The sequence below is a fragment of the Spodoptera frugiperda genome, chromosome 14, assembly GCF_023101765.2.
Source record: "Spodoptera frugiperda isolate SF20-4 chromosome 14, AGI-APGP_CSIRO_Sfru_2.0, whole genome shotgun sequence".
Taxonomy (NCBI): Eukaryota; Metazoa; Arthropoda; class Insecta; order Lepidoptera; family Noctuidae; genus Spodoptera; species Spodoptera frugiperda.
In genome coordinates, this window is record NC_064225.1 from 7800001 (window position 1) to 7819954 (window position 19954).

The 19954-nt window shown below is 49.9% G+C and overlaps 1 protein-coding gene, 2 long non-coding RNA genes and 1 other non-coding gene across 4 annotated transcripts in view; 1 reads left to right on the forward strand and 3 right to left on the reverse strand.

The window, feature by feature from the left end:
* The window catches only part of LOC126911415 (uncharacterized), a 22806-nt gene extending 5707 nt beyond the window's left edge, over window positions 1–17099 (reverse strand). Inside the window, exons 1-2 of the long non-coding RNA XR_007705968.1 lie at window positions 16790–17099; window positions 3218–3432 (exon numbers count right to left, since the gene is read on the reverse strand). This is a non-coding gene — a long non-coding RNA (uncharacterized LOC126911415). The remainder of the gene's footprint in view (window positions 1–3217; window positions 3433–16789) is intronic.
* The window catches only part of LOC126911405 (uncharacterized), a 46889-nt gene that overhangs the window by 21599 nt on the left and 5336 nt on the right, over window positions 1–19954 (forward strand). The gene's annotated exons all lie outside the window — the stretch shown is intronic.
* LOC118279430 (small subunit ribosomal RNA) lies at window positions 32–1933 on the reverse strand. The gene has a single exon (XR_004783996.2). It is a non-coding gene; the product is annotated as a small subunit ribosomal RNA (ribosomal RNA).
* Window positions 5951–7346, reverse strand: LOC126911397 (uncharacterized). Its single transcript, XM_050698443.1, has one exon. The coding sequence runs from the start codon at window positions 7208–7210 to the stop codon at window positions 6212–6214; it is 999 nt and encodes a 332-aa protein (XP_050554400.1). The 5' UTR covers window positions 7211–7346; the 3' UTR covers window positions 5951–6211.

The window sequence follows — 19954 nt, forward strand, 5'->3', positions numbered from 1 at the left end:
CACACGGCACTCGGTCTCGCGCAAACAACGTTAATGATCCTTCCGCAGGTTCCCCTACGGAAACCTTGTTACGACTTTTACTTCCTCTAAATGATCAAGTTTGGTCAACTTCCCAGCAACGCCGACGGCCGTGAAGCCACCGCGTGTCGGTCCGAAGACCTCACTAAATCATTCAATCGGTAGTAGCGACGGGCGGTGTGTACAAAGGGCAGGGACGTAATCAACGCGAGCTTATGACTCGCGCTTACTAGGAATTCCTCGTTTATGGGGGATAATTGCAAACCCCAATCCCCAGCACGAAGGAGTTTCAGCGGGTTGCCCGGGCCTCTAGGCCAGGGAGAACATGCTGATTCCTTCAGTGTAGCGCGCGTGCGGCCCAGGACATCTAAGGGCATCACAGACCTGTTATTGCTCAATCTCGTGCGGCTCGAAGCCGCCGGTCCCTCTAAGAAGAATTTTAATACGTCGCCAGTGAGTTGCGTGACGGAGCCACGCACACCTAAATGACGACGCCTATTTAGCAGGCTAGAGTCTCGTTCGTTACCGGAATTAACCAGACAAATCGCTCCACCAACTAAGAACGGCCATGCACCACCACCCACCGAATCAAGAAAGAGCTGTTAATCTGTCAATCCTTCCGGTGTCCGGGCCTGGTGAGATTTCCCGTGTTGAGTCAAATTAAGCCGCAGGCTCCACTCCTGGTGGTGCCCTTCCGTCAATTCCTTTAAGTTTCAGCTTTGCAACCATACTCCCCCCGGAGTCCAAAATCTTTGGTTTCCCGGAAGCTGCCCGCCGAGCCATTGTAGTAACGTCGGCGGATCGCTAGATGACATATTTACGGTTAGAACTAGGGCGGTATCTAATCGCCTTCGAACCTCTAACTTTCGTTCTTGATTGATGAAAACACCTTTGGCAAATGCTTTCGCTGATGTTCGTCTTGCGACGATCCAAGAATTTCACCTCTAACGTCGCAATACGAATGCCCCCAGTTATCCCTATTAATCATTACCTCGGAGTTCTGAAAACCAACAAAATAGAACCGAGATCATATTCTATTATTCCATGCACGAAATATTCAAGCAGCATTTTGAGCCCGCTTTGAGCACTCTAATTTGTTCAAAGTAAAATTGTCGGCCCACCTCGACACTCATTGAAGAGCACCGCGATAGGATTTTGATATTGAACCGACGTTTAACCGACGGCTCACCGACGATATGCTCCGCAGACGTGTCAGTATCACCGCGGATGCGGTGCACCGACAGCGCGGCGCACAAATGCAACTACGAGCTTTTTAACCGCAACAATTTTAGTATACGCTATTGGAGCTGGAATTACCGCGGCTGCTGGCACCAGACTTGCCCTCCAATTGTTCCTCGTTAAAATATTTAAAGTGTACTCATTCCGATTACGAGGCCTCGTAAGAGTCCCGTATCGTTATTTTTCGTCACTACCTCCCCGTGCCGGGAGTGGGTAATTTGCGCGCCTGCTGCCTTCCTTGGATGTGGTAGCCGTTTCTCAGGCTCCCTCTCCGGAATCGAACCCTGATTCCCCGTTACCCGTGACAACCATGGTAGTCGCAGAAACTACCATCGAAAGTTGATAAGGCAGACATTTGAAAGATGCGTCGCCGGTACTGGACCATGCGATCGGCAAAAGTTATCCAGATTCATCAAAATTAACGACTTCGGACGCGAGGCCCTCCGTCGATTGGTTTTGATCTAATAAAAGCACTCATCCCATCACTGGTCAGAGTTCTGATTGCATGTATTAGCTCTAGAATTACCACAGTTATCCAAGTAACTGAGTAAGATCTAAGGAACCAAAACTGATATATTGAGCCATTCGCGGTATCGCCTTAATACGGCTTGCACTGAGACATGCATGGCTTAATCTTTGAGACAAGCATATAACTACTGGCAGGATCAACCAGGGAGCTTCTTTGTTGAGAGTTGAAGCCGGAGCGCGCGCGCGCGTGCGCGAACTCACGCACACACACGCACACGCACGCACCGGCACACAATACTCGACGACCCCGAAGCGCACGCGATCTTTTTAAGGAAACGCGAAACGCACTGGGGCGAGCTCGAAAATTCGGATTGTTGTTTGTTTCGCGGCACGCGAACGTCTCTACGCGTATATCTCAACGCGATGAAGAGACGCGCTGCGGTCGCACTGAGGACGCTACGTCTCGGCGGCGAGGCCGAGACGACAGGCCCCTTGATGGAACGTTCGTACCGAGACGATTTCACGTTTGTATAAGATCAGCTTACACAATCGTTGAAACCATACACGATTCCGCCCGGTGGTTGTAGAGCGCCTCACCCATGCGGCGAACACAATATATTATTGCAATGATCGAACGTGACGAGGGCGTCGACGGGCAACACGTCGCGCGTCCGAGCGCCGGCGTTGTCGTACCGTCGCCACGTTCATAATGTTTACTAAGTTCGACCGATTATAACGGACACGAGCACATACACGTTCCGTCGGCCGGCACAGTTCAATAAGAGAAACGATAGAGAGCGTGGTTTGGTAGTCTGCGAACACGCGTTACATATAAATACATAACGACACATTCTCGTGTTTTCCGCTCTTCGCTTCGAACGCACAATCCGCACATAAACAACACAACACCGTTGTGTATTATTAAGTGTTAAAAGCGCGACAAAACGAAAATTTCGAAAAACTTCGACACCGCACCACACATCACATCATCTCTCGCACATCACACGTCGCCACACTCCGCGAATCACATCATATACACACATACGTATTGTACACATATTCATCGCGTCGCGTGACAACGAAGCGAACGCAAGAATCGATGCGATCGCCTCTCGCCATCTGTTACTTACATACCTACTACGGCCAGAGGTGCAGAGTTAGGGGGCAAGTGTTGATGTTGATGATCTTCACTACACACACTCGGGTGGTGGGCGGTGGTGGGCGGGGGTTGGGGGGGAGAGCGACGACCCCTCTCACGTGTCACGAGCGGGAAACAGTTGTAGTTGTTGTAGTTGTTGTAGTTGTTGTAGTTGTTGTGCTAGTGCGCGCGGTAGTACCAAGGTGAGGTTACAACATATATATTGTATAGTATAGTAAGTAGTAGTTCGAGTACGACGAAGTTGAAACGGTGCGGGCAGCAGCAGCAGCAGCAGCAGCAGCCGCGGCGGCGGTGTTGTGAACGTTTCATTTATATATATATAACTTTATTTACCTTTAACTGCGTTACAAGTTTCGTTTACGTTTGCAGCGAGCCGTCTGCTGTTGCGCGGTGTTGGCGGGTGTCGTGTGGTGTAGTCTCGCAGCGGCGCCGCAGTCGTCGTCGGACGGATATGTTCGTGTATTAAAATCGGTATCCCGTTCGTGTATTAATTTCGTATGCGCGCCGCGAGCGTAAGAAGGCGCGGTCCGCGCGCGTCCGACTCGGATCTAGAACGAGAGAAAATTCGCAGTTTTAATTCGAGGGTTAAAGTCGAATTATCCTGTTCGTGTATTAAATCGTCGACGACGACGGCCGCGTCCCGTTCGTGTATTAATACCCCGTATCCCGTTCGTGTATTAATCGAACATGCGACGAAACTAAACGCCGAAAACGCTCTCGCGTCACCACCACGCGACCACTAATCCTCTATATACTATAGTGTATACGTATAGTATAGAGAATAGTGGTGCGCGTAGCAGTTGACACGCGAGAGCGTCCTCGGCGTCAGCGCCGTCTCCGTACCGTCGCCGCGTTAACGACGAGATACGAGACGAGCTACTTGTACCGTAGCTCAGGTCATCGTCCTCGGACGAATCACCTGGCGTAGGGCTGAGTCTCAACAGATCGCAGCACGACGCTGCTCTACCGAGCACAACACCCCGCCAGGAACGGAAGTCGTCTACAGACTATTCCGAGCCCCGACATCGAACTGAGGTAAATTCGGACCTTCGGAGCCGTGATGCACGCGTTAAACGGACAGCATCGATCTCCGCGATCCAAATGGGCTTCGACGTCGCACCTCACGTGGTGAAGCGCGACTAGTAAAGTCACATTGTTTAGAGCCTCCCGACTCTCGGGGCTCCACAGTGAGCATATCCTTGCCGGATTCGGCTAGGCTGGCTTCGGCCTTAGAGGCGTTCAGGCATAATCCCGCGGATGGTAGCTTCGCACCACCGGCCGCTCGGCCGAGTGCATGAACCAAATGTCCGAAACTGCGGTTCCTCTCGTACTGAGCAGTATTACTATCGCAACGACAAGCCATCAGTAGGGTAAAACTAACCTGTCTCACGACGGTCTAAACCCAGCTCACGTTCCCTTTTGATGGGTGAACAATCCAACGCTTGGCGAATTTTGCTTCGCAATGATAGGAAGAGCCGACATCGAAGGATCAAAAAGCAACGTCGCTATGAACGCTTGGCTGCCACAAGCCAGTTATCCCTGTGGTAACTTTTCTGGCACCTCTTGCTAAAAACTCTTTATACTAAAGGATCGATAGGCCGTGCTTTCGCAGTCCCTATGCGTACTGAACATCTGGATCAAGCCAGCTTTTGCCCTTTTGCTCCACGCGAGGTTTCTGTCCTCGCTGAGCTGGCCTTAGGACACCTGCGTTATTCTTTGACAGATGTACCGCCCCAGTCAAACTACCCGCCTGGCAGTGTCCTCGAACCGGATCACGCGGGAGTTGTACGGCGACGAGCGTTGCCGCCACGTCGCCACTCTGCACGCTTGGAACGAAACACCGTGCGCCCGCCGATATTATCGACCGCGCACCGCTTCCGCCCAACCGAGTAAGTAATGAAACAATGAAAGTAGTGGTTTTTCAGCGACGATCGCGCGAACGATCTCCCACTTATGCTACACCTCTCATGTCTCCTTACAATGCCAGACTAGAGTCAAGCTCAACAGGGTCTTCTTTCCCCGCTGATTCTCCCAAGCCCGTTCCCTTGGCTGTGGTTTCGCTAGATAGTAGATAGGGACATTCCCACCACCTTCCCATGGTCCTTCCTGCCTTTCGGTACACGGACCAGGTATCGGGAGGCCGAATCTTGGGAACGCACCAGGTACTTGCGAGGGCTCTTTCCCTGGTGCGCTGCTTGACTCCCTACAGTTCCTTTTTTTTTTTTCCCTTCTCTATTTCCACTCTCCCCTATTGGGGCAGAACAACCACAGCCAACAGTACTTCGCGTCCGAGTAGTCCCTCTATCTCATCCTTCCAGCTCCTTTCTTTTGGCATGCCATCTGTGCGCAAACACCTTCAGTCTGGTAAAGCCGTCCTCGCTGTCTACTAGGTCCTTGAAGTAAACTGGTCCTGCTACGGTCCTACTCCAGTCCTTCAGCATCTCGTCTCGCTCTTCCTCGTACAGCTTACATTCCCACAGAACATGGTCTCTGGACTCGTCGGCCTCTCCACAGTAGCACGCCGCGCTGTCGCGCAGCGACATGCCGTGCAGGCGCTTGTTGAAGCATCCATGTCCTGTTAGTATCTGCGATACCACGTAGTCCGGCTCCACCCATCCGTACGCTAGTCTGTCGGCGACATTCGGGAAGAACATCTTCAGGTCTCTGCCCTTCTCTCCTGAAGTCCATCTCGTCTGCCAACTGGCAACGACAAGCTCCGTCAGTTCCTTTTTTCTAGCTCTGCGCTCCCTACCGACCAACCCTAGTCCCTCCTGCGCGAATCGTCCGGCACGAACGACCTCCAGGTCAGCCGGGAGAACCGCTGCGAGCACGGGCAACGCCGCGGTGCTGACCGACCTGTAAGCCTTCGTGAGCAGCACCAGGGCCGGGCGCTGAGTGCGGAGCAGCTTGCTCTGCACGGCATAATGGGACGAGCGTCGCCACCATACGGCCGCAGCATAAGTAATTACTGCCACATAGGTCCCTGCATACAGGACTCTAAGGGCCTTGTACCGTATGCCCCAGGTCGATGCCGATACTCTCGACACCTTCCCAAAGCAGTTGTTTGCTTGTGAAACATAAGAGGGTCCTATTCTTGAGGTAAATAAAACCCGGGAACTTGATTTAACGTGTGTATACTTGAAAAAACTTGAAAATTACATGGAGCTGATGTGAACAGCGTAATGAGACGGTGAATGAATATAAAACTAATAATTTGTATAGCGGGTATCTTCAAAAAAATTATACGTCAATTCTTGACGCCTAAAACATCACGATGAACAGTGGCTCGTTGAGATGCGCGTTGCTATAAATAAATATATTGGCGCTTCAGGCCGCGCCATGCTCCCCCCTTTGAAAGGCTTCTCTTTCAATAGAGACCTCTTCTTCTGGACCAGGAAGGGGACACAAGCGTACCAAAGCTCGTCGAAGGCAGTTGGTTGAAGTCCTTACATCTGCCACTCGTATCACTCCATCGGGTCCCGGAAACAATTTCGTGACTCTTCCTAGTCTCCAACACAGCGGTGGCAAGTTTTCTTCCTTGATCAGGACTAAGTCATCCACCTTGAGTTGTGGAGTATCCTTTAACCATTTCTGTCTTCTCTGTAATTCATTAATATATTCATTTTGCCAACGACGCCAAAAATGCTGTCTAATTTGTTCCAATCTCTGAAACCGCTTCAGCTTATTGGGATCCACCTCTTCTATTTGTGGAGACGGGAACGAAGTTAGCGCTCTCCCTATGAGAAAGTGTCCAGGAGAGAGGGGAAGGAAGTCATTGGGATTTGAAGTCATGGGACATAAGGGCCGGCTGTTTAATATTGCCTCTACTTGCGCAAATAAAGTCTGCAATTCTTCAAAAGTCAGGTGAAGATTGCCTATAACGCGTTTTACGTGGTGTTTTGCGGATTTGATGCCTGATTCCCAAATGCCGCCGAAATGAGGGGAGTAAGCAGGAATGAAATTAAATTTTATACCTTCTTGTGCAGCGAAGTCAGAAAACAAGTGGTTATGTATTTTTAAAAATGATCCTAGCTCCTTAGCCGCTGCTACAAAATTACGACCGTTATCTGAGAATATTTCCGCTGGCTTGCCTCGTCGTGCGATAAATCGTTTTAAAGTCATTAAAAAGTTATCCCTGGATAGGCCACCTACTGCTTCTAAATGTATGCACTTGTAGCGCATGCAAATGAATAAGCACAAGTAACATTTTGTCAGTCTCGCTCCTCGTCCTCTTCGGTTAACGATAAAGAACGGGCCAGCGAAATCCAGGCCAACTGAGACGAAGGGAAAGTTGACGGTAATACGCTGTGCAGGAAGATTCCCCATTTTGGGTTGCAGGGTCTTTCCTTGCACTCGTCTACATGTTGTACAGTTGTGTACTGTGCGACGAGCCAGATGACGACCGTTGATAGGCCAAATGGTTTCTCGAACGGTAGCTAGTAAAGTTGTGGTCCGGCGTGCATCTGACGTACATGTTCTTTGCGAAAGAATAATTTAGTTAAATAGTGAGAAGAGTCAAGAAGTACTTGATGCTTCCTTTCATAGGGAAAATCAGAACCTTGAATTCTGCCACCAACTCTAATCAAATCATTCTTATCAAGAAATGGTGATAACGGTAAAATTTGGATTTAGCGCTTAACGGTTTGTTTTGTTTCAACAGTTTGTACTCCACTGAAAATGTTTATTGTTGAGCCATAAAACAGAGACTATAGAAAGACTGATTTAATTCATCTGTTGTTAAAAAGCCAGTACGTTTTACATGTGGGTTTTTAGAGTTATAAATAAATCTTTTGACAAATGCTATTACGCGTTGAAGTTTAGTAAATGATGAATAATTTTCAAAGTTAATTAACTGCTCAACAATAGTAGTGTGTAAATTAGTCTTCATTTCAGGTAAGTCTACTTTACTTGCAATATTTAAATTTAATGAAGGCCAACCTGACTCATCTTGGTACAAAAAACATGGACCATTCCACCATAAGTTTAACGTTTCCAGCTGACTTGGATTAACACCCCTTGAAATATGATCAGCTGGATTCTCTGAAGTGGGTACGTATCTCCATGATGATGGCTGTGTAATTTCTACGATTTCACCTATACGATTTGCTACAAATGTTTTTAAATTTCTAGGTACACTGTGAATCCAGGCGAGGACTACGCTGCTGTCACACCAATGGACTACGCGAGAATATTGGTAGCGTATAGCACTACAAACTGTCTTGGTCAATCTAGCAGCGAGCAACGCAGCGCAGAGTTCCAACCGAGGAATCGTTACCGGCTTCAAAGGTGCAACCTTAGATTTTGCGCATAACAATTTAATACTGACCTCATTATTTTGGTTTACAGATTTGACATAAACACAAGCACCGTAGGCGCATTGTGATGCATCGCTGAATGCATGTATTTCAACAAATTTTGCGTTGTCGCAACTAACGTATCTTGGTATTTGTAACTTAGCTAGAGAATGTAAATTATTTACAAAGTCGTCCCAAGATTCTTGAATGTCTTGGGGAACAGGGTCGTCCCAATCTATTTTAAGAAGCCACAATTTTTGCAGCATAATTTTAGGTATGATTATCGACGGACTTAATAATCCTAGCGGATCAAATATTTTTAACGAATTTGACATTATGATTCGCTTTGTTAATTTACCACTAACTGTCAAGGGTTTGGTTGGAAAATGTAGGTTATCCGTAGAAGGATTCCATCCCAATCCGAGGGTGCTCGACGATTCGCTTGTAATTAGTTTTTCCTGCTGAATGTGGGTGCTATCGTGCAAAATGCTTGTCAAATTGCTTTTATATTTCCGCAAAGGAAAACATGCTGAATTTAATGCCTTTGATACCGACTCTTTTATGTGTTGCAGCTCGTCTGCATTATCAGATCCCGTGATGAGATCATCCACATAAAAGTCGTTTTGTATTATGGATTTGATGAATTCGTCCTCACATTCTTCTCCGACCTGCCACAGGCATCGCGTACTTAAATAACTCGCACTTGCTGTACCGTAAGTGACGGTATTTAATTTATGGGTTTTAATTGGCTGCGACACATCTTCTCTCCATAAGATCAGTTGTAGATTTTGATCATCAGCGTGACACGCCACCTGGCGGAACATCTTTTCGATGTCTCCCGTGAGTAGAAACTTGTATTGTCTCGCCCTGATCAGAATGGAGAAAAGAGAATTTTGCTTATTAGGGCCTACCATTAGGATATCATTAAGTGAGCGGCCAGAGGAAGTGGGGGCGGAACCGTCGAACACTACTCGAATTTTGGTAGATTCACTTTCTTCCTTAAATACTGCATGATGACATAAGAAATAATTTGGAGTAGGTTTCGCAATAGGCGATTGAGATAAATGACCTAATTTAGCGTATTCATTAATAAATTCTGTGTATTGTGTTTTGAGTTCTGGATTTTTACGAAATCGTTTTTCCAAATTCAGTAATCGTATTTTAGCCAAATTATATGAATCACCGAGAGTATTAGGATTGTCAAGCAAGGGTAGCTTAACGCAAAACCTACCTGAACTTAAGCGTGTGGTATTTGCTATGAAGTGTTCTTCACACAACCTTTCACTTGGGGAAAGGCTAGTCCTTTGGGGAAGTTCTTCGACCTCCCAAAATTTAGTTAAATTCTGCTCAATATTTGCAATTGAGTCAGATTTGTATGACTTGTTTGAACTACTTGAATGATTGCATTGAATATATTTCGAATAACTTGAAAACATGGGACCAGCTACGAGCCAGCCAAATTTTGAGCTTATTAATTTTGGGTTCTTGGGACCCAGGGAGTATTGTTCCGAACCTACAACATCCCAAAATATATCCGCCCCGAGAATAACGTCTGCCTTTGCTGGTACGTTAAAGCTAGGGTCGGCCAACTTCATGTAGTCGGGTAATTTAATATGTTTAATGTTAATAGGAGCCCTAGGTAGCTCTCCTGTTAGTTCATCAAGCACCAAACAGGATAAGGTAACACTGTATGGATTGTTCATTGATTTAAGTGTGATTTTACATGATTCTGTAACCTTATGACATAAGTTATTGCCTATACCTATAATATTTATTTCATTTGTTTGATTTGTATCTAATTGTAATTTATGTTTCAGGGCTTTAGTGATGAGTGAAGACTGACTGCCGCAGTCCAAGAGAGCGCGTACCTTCTCTGTGGCGTTGGTGAGCGGGTTCGACACTTCGATGACGACGGTGGACAGAAATACATGATCTGTGTATGGCTCTGAAAATGATGAAAGAACTTCAGCGGAGTTCGTTGATAGAACCGCACGCGATTGATGCAGAAGCGAATTATGTCGTTCATTGCATTCTTTAAAAATACAAGGTCCCAATGTGCAGTCCGCTGCTTGATGGCCTTCTCTCAAACAATTATGACACAGATTATATTTCTGAACATCAGCCAATCTTTCACTAACACTTTTGTTTTTAAATGTAGGGCATGAATACAGTTTGTGTGGCTCATTACAAACGACGCAATTAATTCCCTTTTGTCTCTGTTGATTACTAATAAAAGATTTAACGTATGACTTATTATTTTTGTTGTTGAAGTTATTATTTTGTTGTTTATTATTTGCATGGGATTGATTTTGAGAACTCTGGCTAGGACGCGATATTTCTCTGGGCATTCTATTAGTACTGTCGGTTTTACTTCGGTTGATTGCTTCCAATACCCCAGCACGGTCCGTTAAAAATCTATGAAATTGAGTTAAAGTTGGCAGATCATCGTCAGCATCAAATGTATTTTGTAACTCTTCCCACTTCATTAAACTGTGACTATCCAACTTGGATGTCATCATAAATATGATGATATCGTCCCACTTATCGGTGGGTCGACCCAGGTTAGCAAGTGCTCGTAAGTTTTTTGTTACATGGTCCGCTAAAAATCGTAATGATCTTTCGGATTCATTGATGATCGGTTTTATATTAAGTAATTCAGATAAATGATAATTAATGAGCAACCTCTTATTATCATACCGCGCACATAATAAAGACCAGGCCTCTTTATAATTTGATGATGAAACTTCAAGGTTTGAAATGATACGAGCCGCATCTCCTTCCAGATATGAGATTAAATAGTGAAATTTATGAATATCAGAAATACGCTCGTTATTATGCACTAACGCTTGAAAAGTATCTCGAAATTCGAGCCAGCGAAAATATGCTCCGTTAAACTTAGAAATCTCGATACGTGGCAACTTAAAACCAGCAGGCTCAGGGCTATGATTATGAGAGTGATGGCACGAGAAGTCTGAAGACTTTCGACGCGCTTCAGCTTGATTATTCGCGTCTTCAATAACAGTCTTTGCCGTAGCTATACATAAAATAATATCTTGCTCAATGCTATCACGCTCATCGATCTCTGAATCTAAATTTTTATGATTTAAAACTTCAATTTCAGTTTGAAGATCATCGAACTTGTTAGACAAACTTTCAAACTTACCCAACTTTAATGTTAACTCGACTAGTTGTATACTAGATAGTTGTACCGATTCTAAAGATGATAAGTAATTTTTAAACTTTGTTATTTGCCCTTTAATAGAACTACGTTTCAAACTTAATTCTCTAAACTTGATACTGTGTTTGTCTGACTCAGTGGTCATTGTAATGTTTTAATGCAAACAAATAAATAAAAACTTGTCCACTTAGCTGCACTTTGTTTACAATCACTAATTAGTTGTTATCGTTACTTCACTCCCGTCAGCTCGGCTACAGTTGTGGCGAAGAAACCGGTTTCACACTGCAGATCGCTCGAACTGCAGGCAGGGCCGTGTTCCGACGCCAATCCTGGAATTGTCGGCGAAGCGGATGAAAAACAAGAAACACTAATGTGCTAAAATTGGGAAATTGAATGGACTAAAACCTTGAAGTTATTCAATGAAATGATAATAAATTCGGGAATATAACTGTACGAACCAAAATCTAATGTTGTGGAACGAATTATAGGTTTATAACGAATTATAGTTTATATTTAATCGTTAATAGGCAATCTATGTATCAAACATCTACGTTTAAACGACTTTCAACGATAAATACAATGAGTGACCTTTGTACCTTACAAGATTTAGACTGTGGAGGTAATATTATTGCGATTGTGGAAATTTTAATTATGCAAAGGAACAAAGGATTAGGACACTTATCTCTTGAAGGTTGCTGCCGTGGTCGTGACTAAGTCGTGCTGTAGCTTAGCCGCCGCTCCTGACGATCTTCAACCTCGATTGAGGCACGTCCTCCTGACTATGGGGAGTAGTGACTCGTCGATTTTAACTTTGATGAAATCCGTGTCCTGTCACGGTCGCCAATTTATGTTTGCTTGTGAAACATAAGAGGGTCCTATTCTTGAGGTAAATAAAACCCGGGAACTTGATTTAACGTGTGTATACTTGAAAAAACTTGAAAATTACATGGAGCTGATGTGAACAGCGTAATGAGACGGTGAATGAATATAAAACTAATAATTTGTATAGCGGGTATCTTCAAAAAAATTATACGTCAATTCTTGACGCCTAAAACATCACGATGAACAGTGGCTCGTTGAGATGCGCGTTGCTATAAATAAATATATTGGCGCTTCAGGCCGCGCCAGCAGTTCACAGCCTTCTGGCCGGCCAAATTTGCATGCGTCACGTAGGAGCTAGCCTCGTCAATTGCTACGCCCAATAATCTGGCACTGGCTACCTGTGCTATAGAGGCACCATCCATTCGTATCGTGGGGGGGGCGCTTGAATTTTCCCTTCATAGTGAGGGTCTGCGATTTCGCAGCTGAAAAACTGAGGCGGTTCCGATACCCCCAGTCGGACACCGCCCGGAGCGACGACAGGGCGTTCTTCTCTATCGCCGCTCTAGATGGGGCCTCAATGATCAGGGTGATGTCGTCGGCATACGCGACCATGCTCACACCCTCCGGTACAGGCAGCTTGAGGATGTCATCGAGCAGCAGGTCCCAGAGCGTTGGCCCTAACACCGAACCTTGGGGGCAACCCATTGTGGTCTTCTTCCACACCGCCTGACGTCCCATAAATAACCCGACGCGTCTGTTGGTGAAGTAGCTAACTATGAGCTTGTAAATGTTAGGTGGGCAACCACCTTGTTTCAGCTTAACGAGGGCCATGGGCCACCAGGCGTTGTCGAAGGCCCCCGAAATGTCCAAAAGCACTACCTGAACATAGTTCTCCGCGGTATTCGCAACTCGGTCAAGTACTGCGTTCAGCGCTGTGACCGTCGACTTTCCACGCGTAAAACCGTGCTGTGCGGGTGATAAATTTCGATGCAGGCAGGGGGCGCAGACTATTATCAAACGTTCCAGTATCTTACCAAGAATTGACAATAATGTAACCGGTCTATACGCTTTAGGGTCGGACAGAGGCTTGTCGTTGCCTTTTGGCAACACCACGAGTCTGCCAGTCTTCCAAATGGTCGGAAACACACCTTCCGCAATGCACGCGGAGTACATTAGGAGCATCTCCACTTCGCTCACCTTCCACGCGTGCTTTACTATTCGTGCACTAATTCCGTCCATGCCAGGTGCCGTGTTAGGTAGGTTTTTCACTATCCGTTCGAGCGCCTCACGGGTAGGTGGGCCGCAGTCGTCTCCGGGGGGGGCGCATGCAGCAGCTATTCTGACCTGTCGATGGTACGCTGTATCGCTCGCTGGGTCATCGTCCGGGCACAGCGTCTTCAGTAGTCCTGTCATTGTCTCTGTAGCTGTGTGCGTGTGTCCTTCCAACAACTTTATTCCGTTCATCACGTTCGGCGGAGGGCGTAGTCTCCCCGAGGCGGCTCTGTACGCCAGGCCCCAGGGGTCCTCGTTTCCACTGTCGGCGATTTGACGAAAGTGGGCAATTTCGGCGTCCTTCATGGCTACTTTGTATGATCTCCTGGCGGAGCGTAGCAAGTCGTTCAAGTGTGGTTCCGATTCGCTCTTCATCTTCCGTGCTCTTTGCCAGTTCCTTCGGGCGTTATAAACGGTCTTTCGCAAGCGATCCAGTTCCGGTGACCACCATTCGTACCTACAGGTGTCCACCGCCTTGCGCTCCCCCAAGCAGTCTTCAGCTGTACGAGTTAGTGTCTCCGAGTACTGCGTGCAGATTTTTTCAGCCGTCCTTCTGACGCGCAATCTTCCCATCCTGTACTGCAGGGTTGTCTGGAATCTCTCCCAGTCAACCCCGCGCTCACGAAATCGTCTTGGCGCGTCTTCCGTTGGCGTTCTCCGCGGTTCGGGTCGCACAGCATCGGTGCCTACTCTGAACGTGATCAGCTGGTGATCGCTGATGCTGGCCCCTTCATTCACCCTCCATTCTGCGACTGTGACGCCTCTGGTGCTAAGTGTCAGGTCCACATTGGAGTATCCATTGGGACCGTGGAATGTGGGGGGCTGTCCTTCTACGTTGTGTATCTGCAGTCCTCGTCCGAAGATGAAGCTTTCCATCTGGGTTTTGCGATATTCCGTGTCTGGTCCTCTCCCCACGTATTGTCTGCGTTCACAGTGCCATAGAGGTGAGTGCGCGTTGCTATCCATGCCAATCAGCACTTTCCGTCCTGCCAGCTGATCCAGCACATGTGTCAGGTGTTCGAGGTGCCTGGAGATGTCGTGACTGTATTGGCAGTACGCCGAGATCACGTATAGATCTAGATTCCAAGCCCCTGTGATGTGTGCGACCGCGCAGTGCTCGTTGCTCATACCATCCAGAAAGGTGATAGCTATTGCAGGGTTCAGTACCAGTATTCCAGCCTTAGGGTTGGAACCACACTCCACGATCCTGGTGTGGCGGTGTTGCTCCTGGACGAGTGCGAGGTCCAACCCCATCTGCTTTCCTACTACTGGTAGCTCCTTGGTAGCTGAGGCTGATCCTTGAAGGTTCAGCTGCCCGACGCAAAGTCCTGCTGTACTAGCCATAGTGCGTGCGGTTGGCCGCTTGCTGCTCAGCATGTAGACGGGCAGGGCACATGGCGGCACCAGTGCTGTGGTCGCTGTAGTTAGGCCGCTTAAACTTCTTGCAGGTGGCGCAGCAGCTGGTTTCCGCCCTGCACTCGTCCTTCTTATGCCCCTGCTCGCCGCACTTGCCGCATACCATGCCCGCTGCTCGGCAGTGTTTTTCCGGGTGGCCGTATTGCTGGCATTTGTTGCAGCACGTCACCCGCACGTAATCGCAAATGTCCGCTGCATCCCATCCGATGTATACTCTGCCCAGGCTTATCAGCCTGTCTCGCAGAGGCCCCGTGCACTCCAGGACTACCGTTGTGCGGCCGGTGTCCCGCCGCCCCTTCTTGAAGGCAACGGAGCATTGCGACATCACCTTCTCTTTGGGCCAGTTCTCGTCCTCCGCTAAGTTAATTCGATATAGGTCCTCAAGTACATCCGCCGCATTCGGGTCCGAGCGCAGGTTGCGTATCGCAACCAACGGCTTCCTCGATTTTGGGTCCGTTGCCTTCAGGGTTGGCGGGGCCGCCTCCTTCAGCTTTCTTGCTGCCTCCGCAGACTTCGTCTGGACTGCCACTCCTCCATTTGCCACTGGCACCAGCCTCTGGCACTGCACCCCGTGCAGACCCGGCTTTATGTTCCTCTGCAGCTCCTTTTTTGTGTCCTCAGACGACTTCAGCACCTCTGAATTGGGGTAAAAGATTACTGTTGGACCCCTCTGCTCCAGTGACAGCTCCGGCCTCCCCTTCGGCAGCTTCAGTTTGCTGGCGTACGACGTGATCGGCTCCGCACCGGCGTATGACCGTGCGGCGACCGAGGGCGGCGATGATGTTTGGGCCAGCGCACCCTGTGCAGCACCCATGGCAATCTTCGCCTCCGCCGCCGCAAGACGCACGGCCATGTGCGCTATTACCGCACTCAGCCGCTCCGTGTGCCCACCTATTGATGCGATCTCTTCCTTGTTCAGCTTTGAGGTTCTAGACCGCACCGCGTCCATAATGCCTCGGGTGGCATTCGTGGCTATTGTTGTCAAACCCTCCGCGGTCTCCGCCGACAACGTGGACGCACCTGCCCGCACCACCCCTGGGGCACCCATGTCTGTGTCTGGAACGCTGCTCTTGGTCGCGGCTGCAGGCGCGTCCGACATTATGCCACTGACTGGCGGCAGGTCGTCGCCGCGCCCCACCCTGCGGCGCGTTGGTATTGGCTGTTCCTCTGGTGAAGCCAGAGGACGCTTCGCCGTAAGTCCCATTGGGGTCCCATACGGTGGCGAGCTCATAATAGCGCTCACCACCGGGCTGCTAAATCCTTGGGGGGGGGGTGCGCGCCAACGACCTGCGGGGCGCGAAGCCCACATCCGCCCGAAGCTCCTCCAGGACGCGCAACTCCTCCTCTTTGCGGGCCAGTTCCTCATCGAGGGTCCGCCTAAGCCGACCCTCCCGGTCCTCGTCGTCAGACATAGTACAATGTTAAGACCAAGATAAAGCCAGTAGAATATAACTTATAGACTATGAAATAAATAAATAATATAAAAATAACAAATAAAACAAGCAATGTTTAAGGTTATCAAAATTACTAACCACGTGCGCTGGAACGCAGCGCCGGCTGACACACGTCAGACCCCGGCGCAGCCGTCAATGTCAGCTGCCACAAAGTGACAGCTGTCAACTGTCACCCAGTGACAGCCGTCAAGCCGACTGACGCCAAACGTCAAACGTCACCCGCCAACCGCACGCTGTCACACGTGGTTCTTCCAAATTGGAGGTTATAAAATTTTCTAATATGCAAACTTTTATATAAATCAAACAAATCAGCAATTAAGTTATTTAAATTAATAAAATTAGTAGGACAGGCCCTCAGTGAGCCTTAGCGGCGCGGCGGCCGACACGTGCTTCCAACCTCAAAAGTGAGGTTATAGCAACGTGCCACCACCGAAATTTGCCTTTTCAGACCACTGAAGACTTACGATACCTTTTTATTTACTGCCCAGCACTGGCCTCCAGCTGCACAGGCACCGGTGACGCGACAATGCACCCAACAGACCCCTCCGCGAGCCCACCACGTGCTTGCCACCACGTGGTAAGGGAAAACTCCCAGAAAACACCTGATTTTCGGCACCGTTACACTTCACTTCTCACACACACCACTGTTTTCCCGTTCGTGCATTAATTGGGGAAGAAAACACAGAAATTTCCGAAGATATTAATTTATAAACGCGAGAGCGCACACGAGCACGTCCGTCCGCTAGCGCAGTCGAACGCGAAGTAGATAGGGACAATCCCACCACCATCCCATGGCCCCACCGACATTCTTGTCATATGGGCCGAAGCGCCAGGAGACGCCGCGGATAGCCCGCCCCTGTAGTCTTGCTGATTTTGCTTCTTCGGGAACGAGCTATCACCGCGGCGATTCTTGACCCTGTACAAATCCTGTCCTTGTCCCTGTTGTGCCTTCTTCCCTACCGGCTACTGGTTGGATGGCCAGAGTTTTTTTTTTTTTTTTTTTTTACGCGCTCACCACATATACGTCGAAGTCATTGCCGATGACGTGGCAGACCAGGCAATGCCGAGCGCAGAGATGTCGCAGGACCGCCACCGTGAGCCCCGAGTCCCGCAAGTAGATACCCGCCCCTGCATCCGGATGTTGGGACGTGATCAGGCCCATGAGGTTCTCACCTTCGGCGCGCGCGAGGTAGGGCTCCTGCACCATCACCAGTGCCAGGCCCAGTTCTTCCGCCACCGCTGGCAGCTCCGATGTGGCCAGCCGTGATCTCTGCAGGTTGACCTGCCCCAGCCTTAGTGTATTGGTCCGGCTGGCCATCTATTTGTATTTGGTCTCCGCAGCGACCCTCGATTCCGCGTGTAGGCGCGCTGGGCAATCCCTTGATGCGGTGCGGTGCGTCTCTGCTCCTGGCCGGCCGAACTTTTTGCAAGTGGCGCACCTTGTTTGGGGGCACTGGCACTCCTCCGACTTATGCCCATCCTCGCCGCACTTCCCGCACACAACGCCCTTCGCCCGACAGTACTTCTCTGGGTGCTCGTATTGTTGGCACCGGCTGCAGCAGGTCACCCCCAGGTGGTCCGTCACCTCGACCACGTCCCATCCTATGTATATCCGTCCCCGTTCAACAAGCAGCCGCCGTAGCTCGGGGTTGCACTCGGCCACGACCTTGGACCTGCCATGTCTGCGCTCCCTCTTGTACAGAACCTTGAAGTCCCGCTTCACTCTCGTCTCCGTCCATTCCTTCTCGCCCTGCAGGTTATGAGTTATGAGGTGGCCCATTATCTCCTCGGCGGAAGTGGAAGCGTCCACCCCCGTCAGCGCCACCTGAGGCCTCCGCTCCGCCGGAGTCGACACCTTCAGTGTTGGCGGGACGGCCCTTCGGATTGAGGCCGCCGCTTCCTTCGACCTGGTGTGAACCACGACGCCCGCATTGCCCGTCCGCCGCACTCCCGCTATCTGGAGTCCTAGCTTGGCCGGGTCCACGCTCTTCTTAAGGGCCGCCCGGGTGTCGTCCGCCGTCTTCAATTTGTCCCTGTGTTCTTCTGCTGGGCGTATGACCAGAACCGGTCCCTCGCGACCGGCTATTGGGACAGGTGCCGCGCCCCGGCCAAGCTTGAGCGCGCTCGCGAATGACCTGTGAGCCGCTGGTGCCGCCTCCTGCTGCCGCAGCCGTTCTTCCCCTCCAGGTATTCCCCGTCCAGTGCTGTCCGCCGCCCTCCTTTCCGCTGCCGCCAGCCGCAGTAGTAGGTGCGTAACCACCGCGCCCAGTCGCTCGGTGTGAGCCCCGATCGCCGCAATCTCGTCTTTGTTTAGCTTGCTTGTTTTGCCACGCACCGCCTCCATGATGCCCCTCGTGCTGGCCGTCGCGAGTCCGGCCAGCTGCTCCACCGGCGCCGACGTCACCGGGTCCGCTGGTCCCACCCACTTCTCTGTGGGCGCTCCTCCTTCCGCTCCCCGCTCGGAGCACGGTGGGGACGGCGATCTCGCCGCCCGCAGCTGTATCCCTCCCATTGGTGGGGCGTCGCTACGCCCCATTCTGACGGCCGCAATCCTGCGGCGTACCGCCTCCTGGACCTCTTCGGGGGACGTCAAGCCCCGCTTTCCGGCCGTTGCTCCCGCCGCCGCTGCTGCCGCTGTGGCCCGCCCCTCCGCGTAGTCCAGGGTCCCCAGTGGGGTGCTGAACCCCTGTGGTGGGGTGCGCGCGAGCGCCGATCTAGGCGTGAACCCCACCTCTTGCAGGTCCAATAAGGCCTGCAGCTCCGCCGACTTGTCTGCGATCTCCCTTTCCACCGTCTCCCGCGCCAACTGTTGGGCCTCCTCCTCTGAGAGGCCTCCCTCTGACATCGCGTTCGTGTATTACAATACACACACAAAAATAAAAAAAAAAACAAACCAGCAACAAAAGACAAAAGAAAAAAAAACAAAATGATAATAAAATAAAATAATTGTACGGGACTTAAAAACTAAGGGGTCAAACTAGTTTCGACAGCTGTCCCAGTTGACAGCTGTCTGGTGTCAATATCACTCACGTCACTACACTATGATGTGTCACTGTCACCTAACTGTCACTTTTGACAGTTGTGCGCCGTCTCCCTCTGCCGGCAATATGGCCGCCGCGTCTTACGGCGCGTCGCCCAGGCCAGAGCAGGAGGGACCGAGAACCACACTATCCCCACACCGTGTCACTAGCACTGTCTCGCTTCTATAACCAAGATGGCCGCGGCTCCTTATGGCGACTCGCACGTGCGAGACAAGGAGGCACCGACTTTTCGGAAACTTGAGAGATTGGAGCGAATATTTTTATTTAATAAATTAAATAAAAACACGTGCGCGCAACTAACTACACGTCCGACTGCTAGCGCGGTCGGCGGCGAAGAAGTAGATAGGGACAATCCCACCACCATCCCATGGCCCCACCGACATTCTTGTCATATGGGCCGAAGCGCCAGGAGACGCCGCGGATAGCCCGCCCCTGTAGTCTTGCTGACGAAGTAGATAGGGACAATCCCACCACCATCCCATGGCCCCACCGACATTCTTGTCATATGGGCCGAAGCGCCAGGAGACGCCGCGGATAGCCCGCCCCTGTAGTCTTGCTGAATTTGCTTCTTCGGGACGAGCTATCACCGCGGC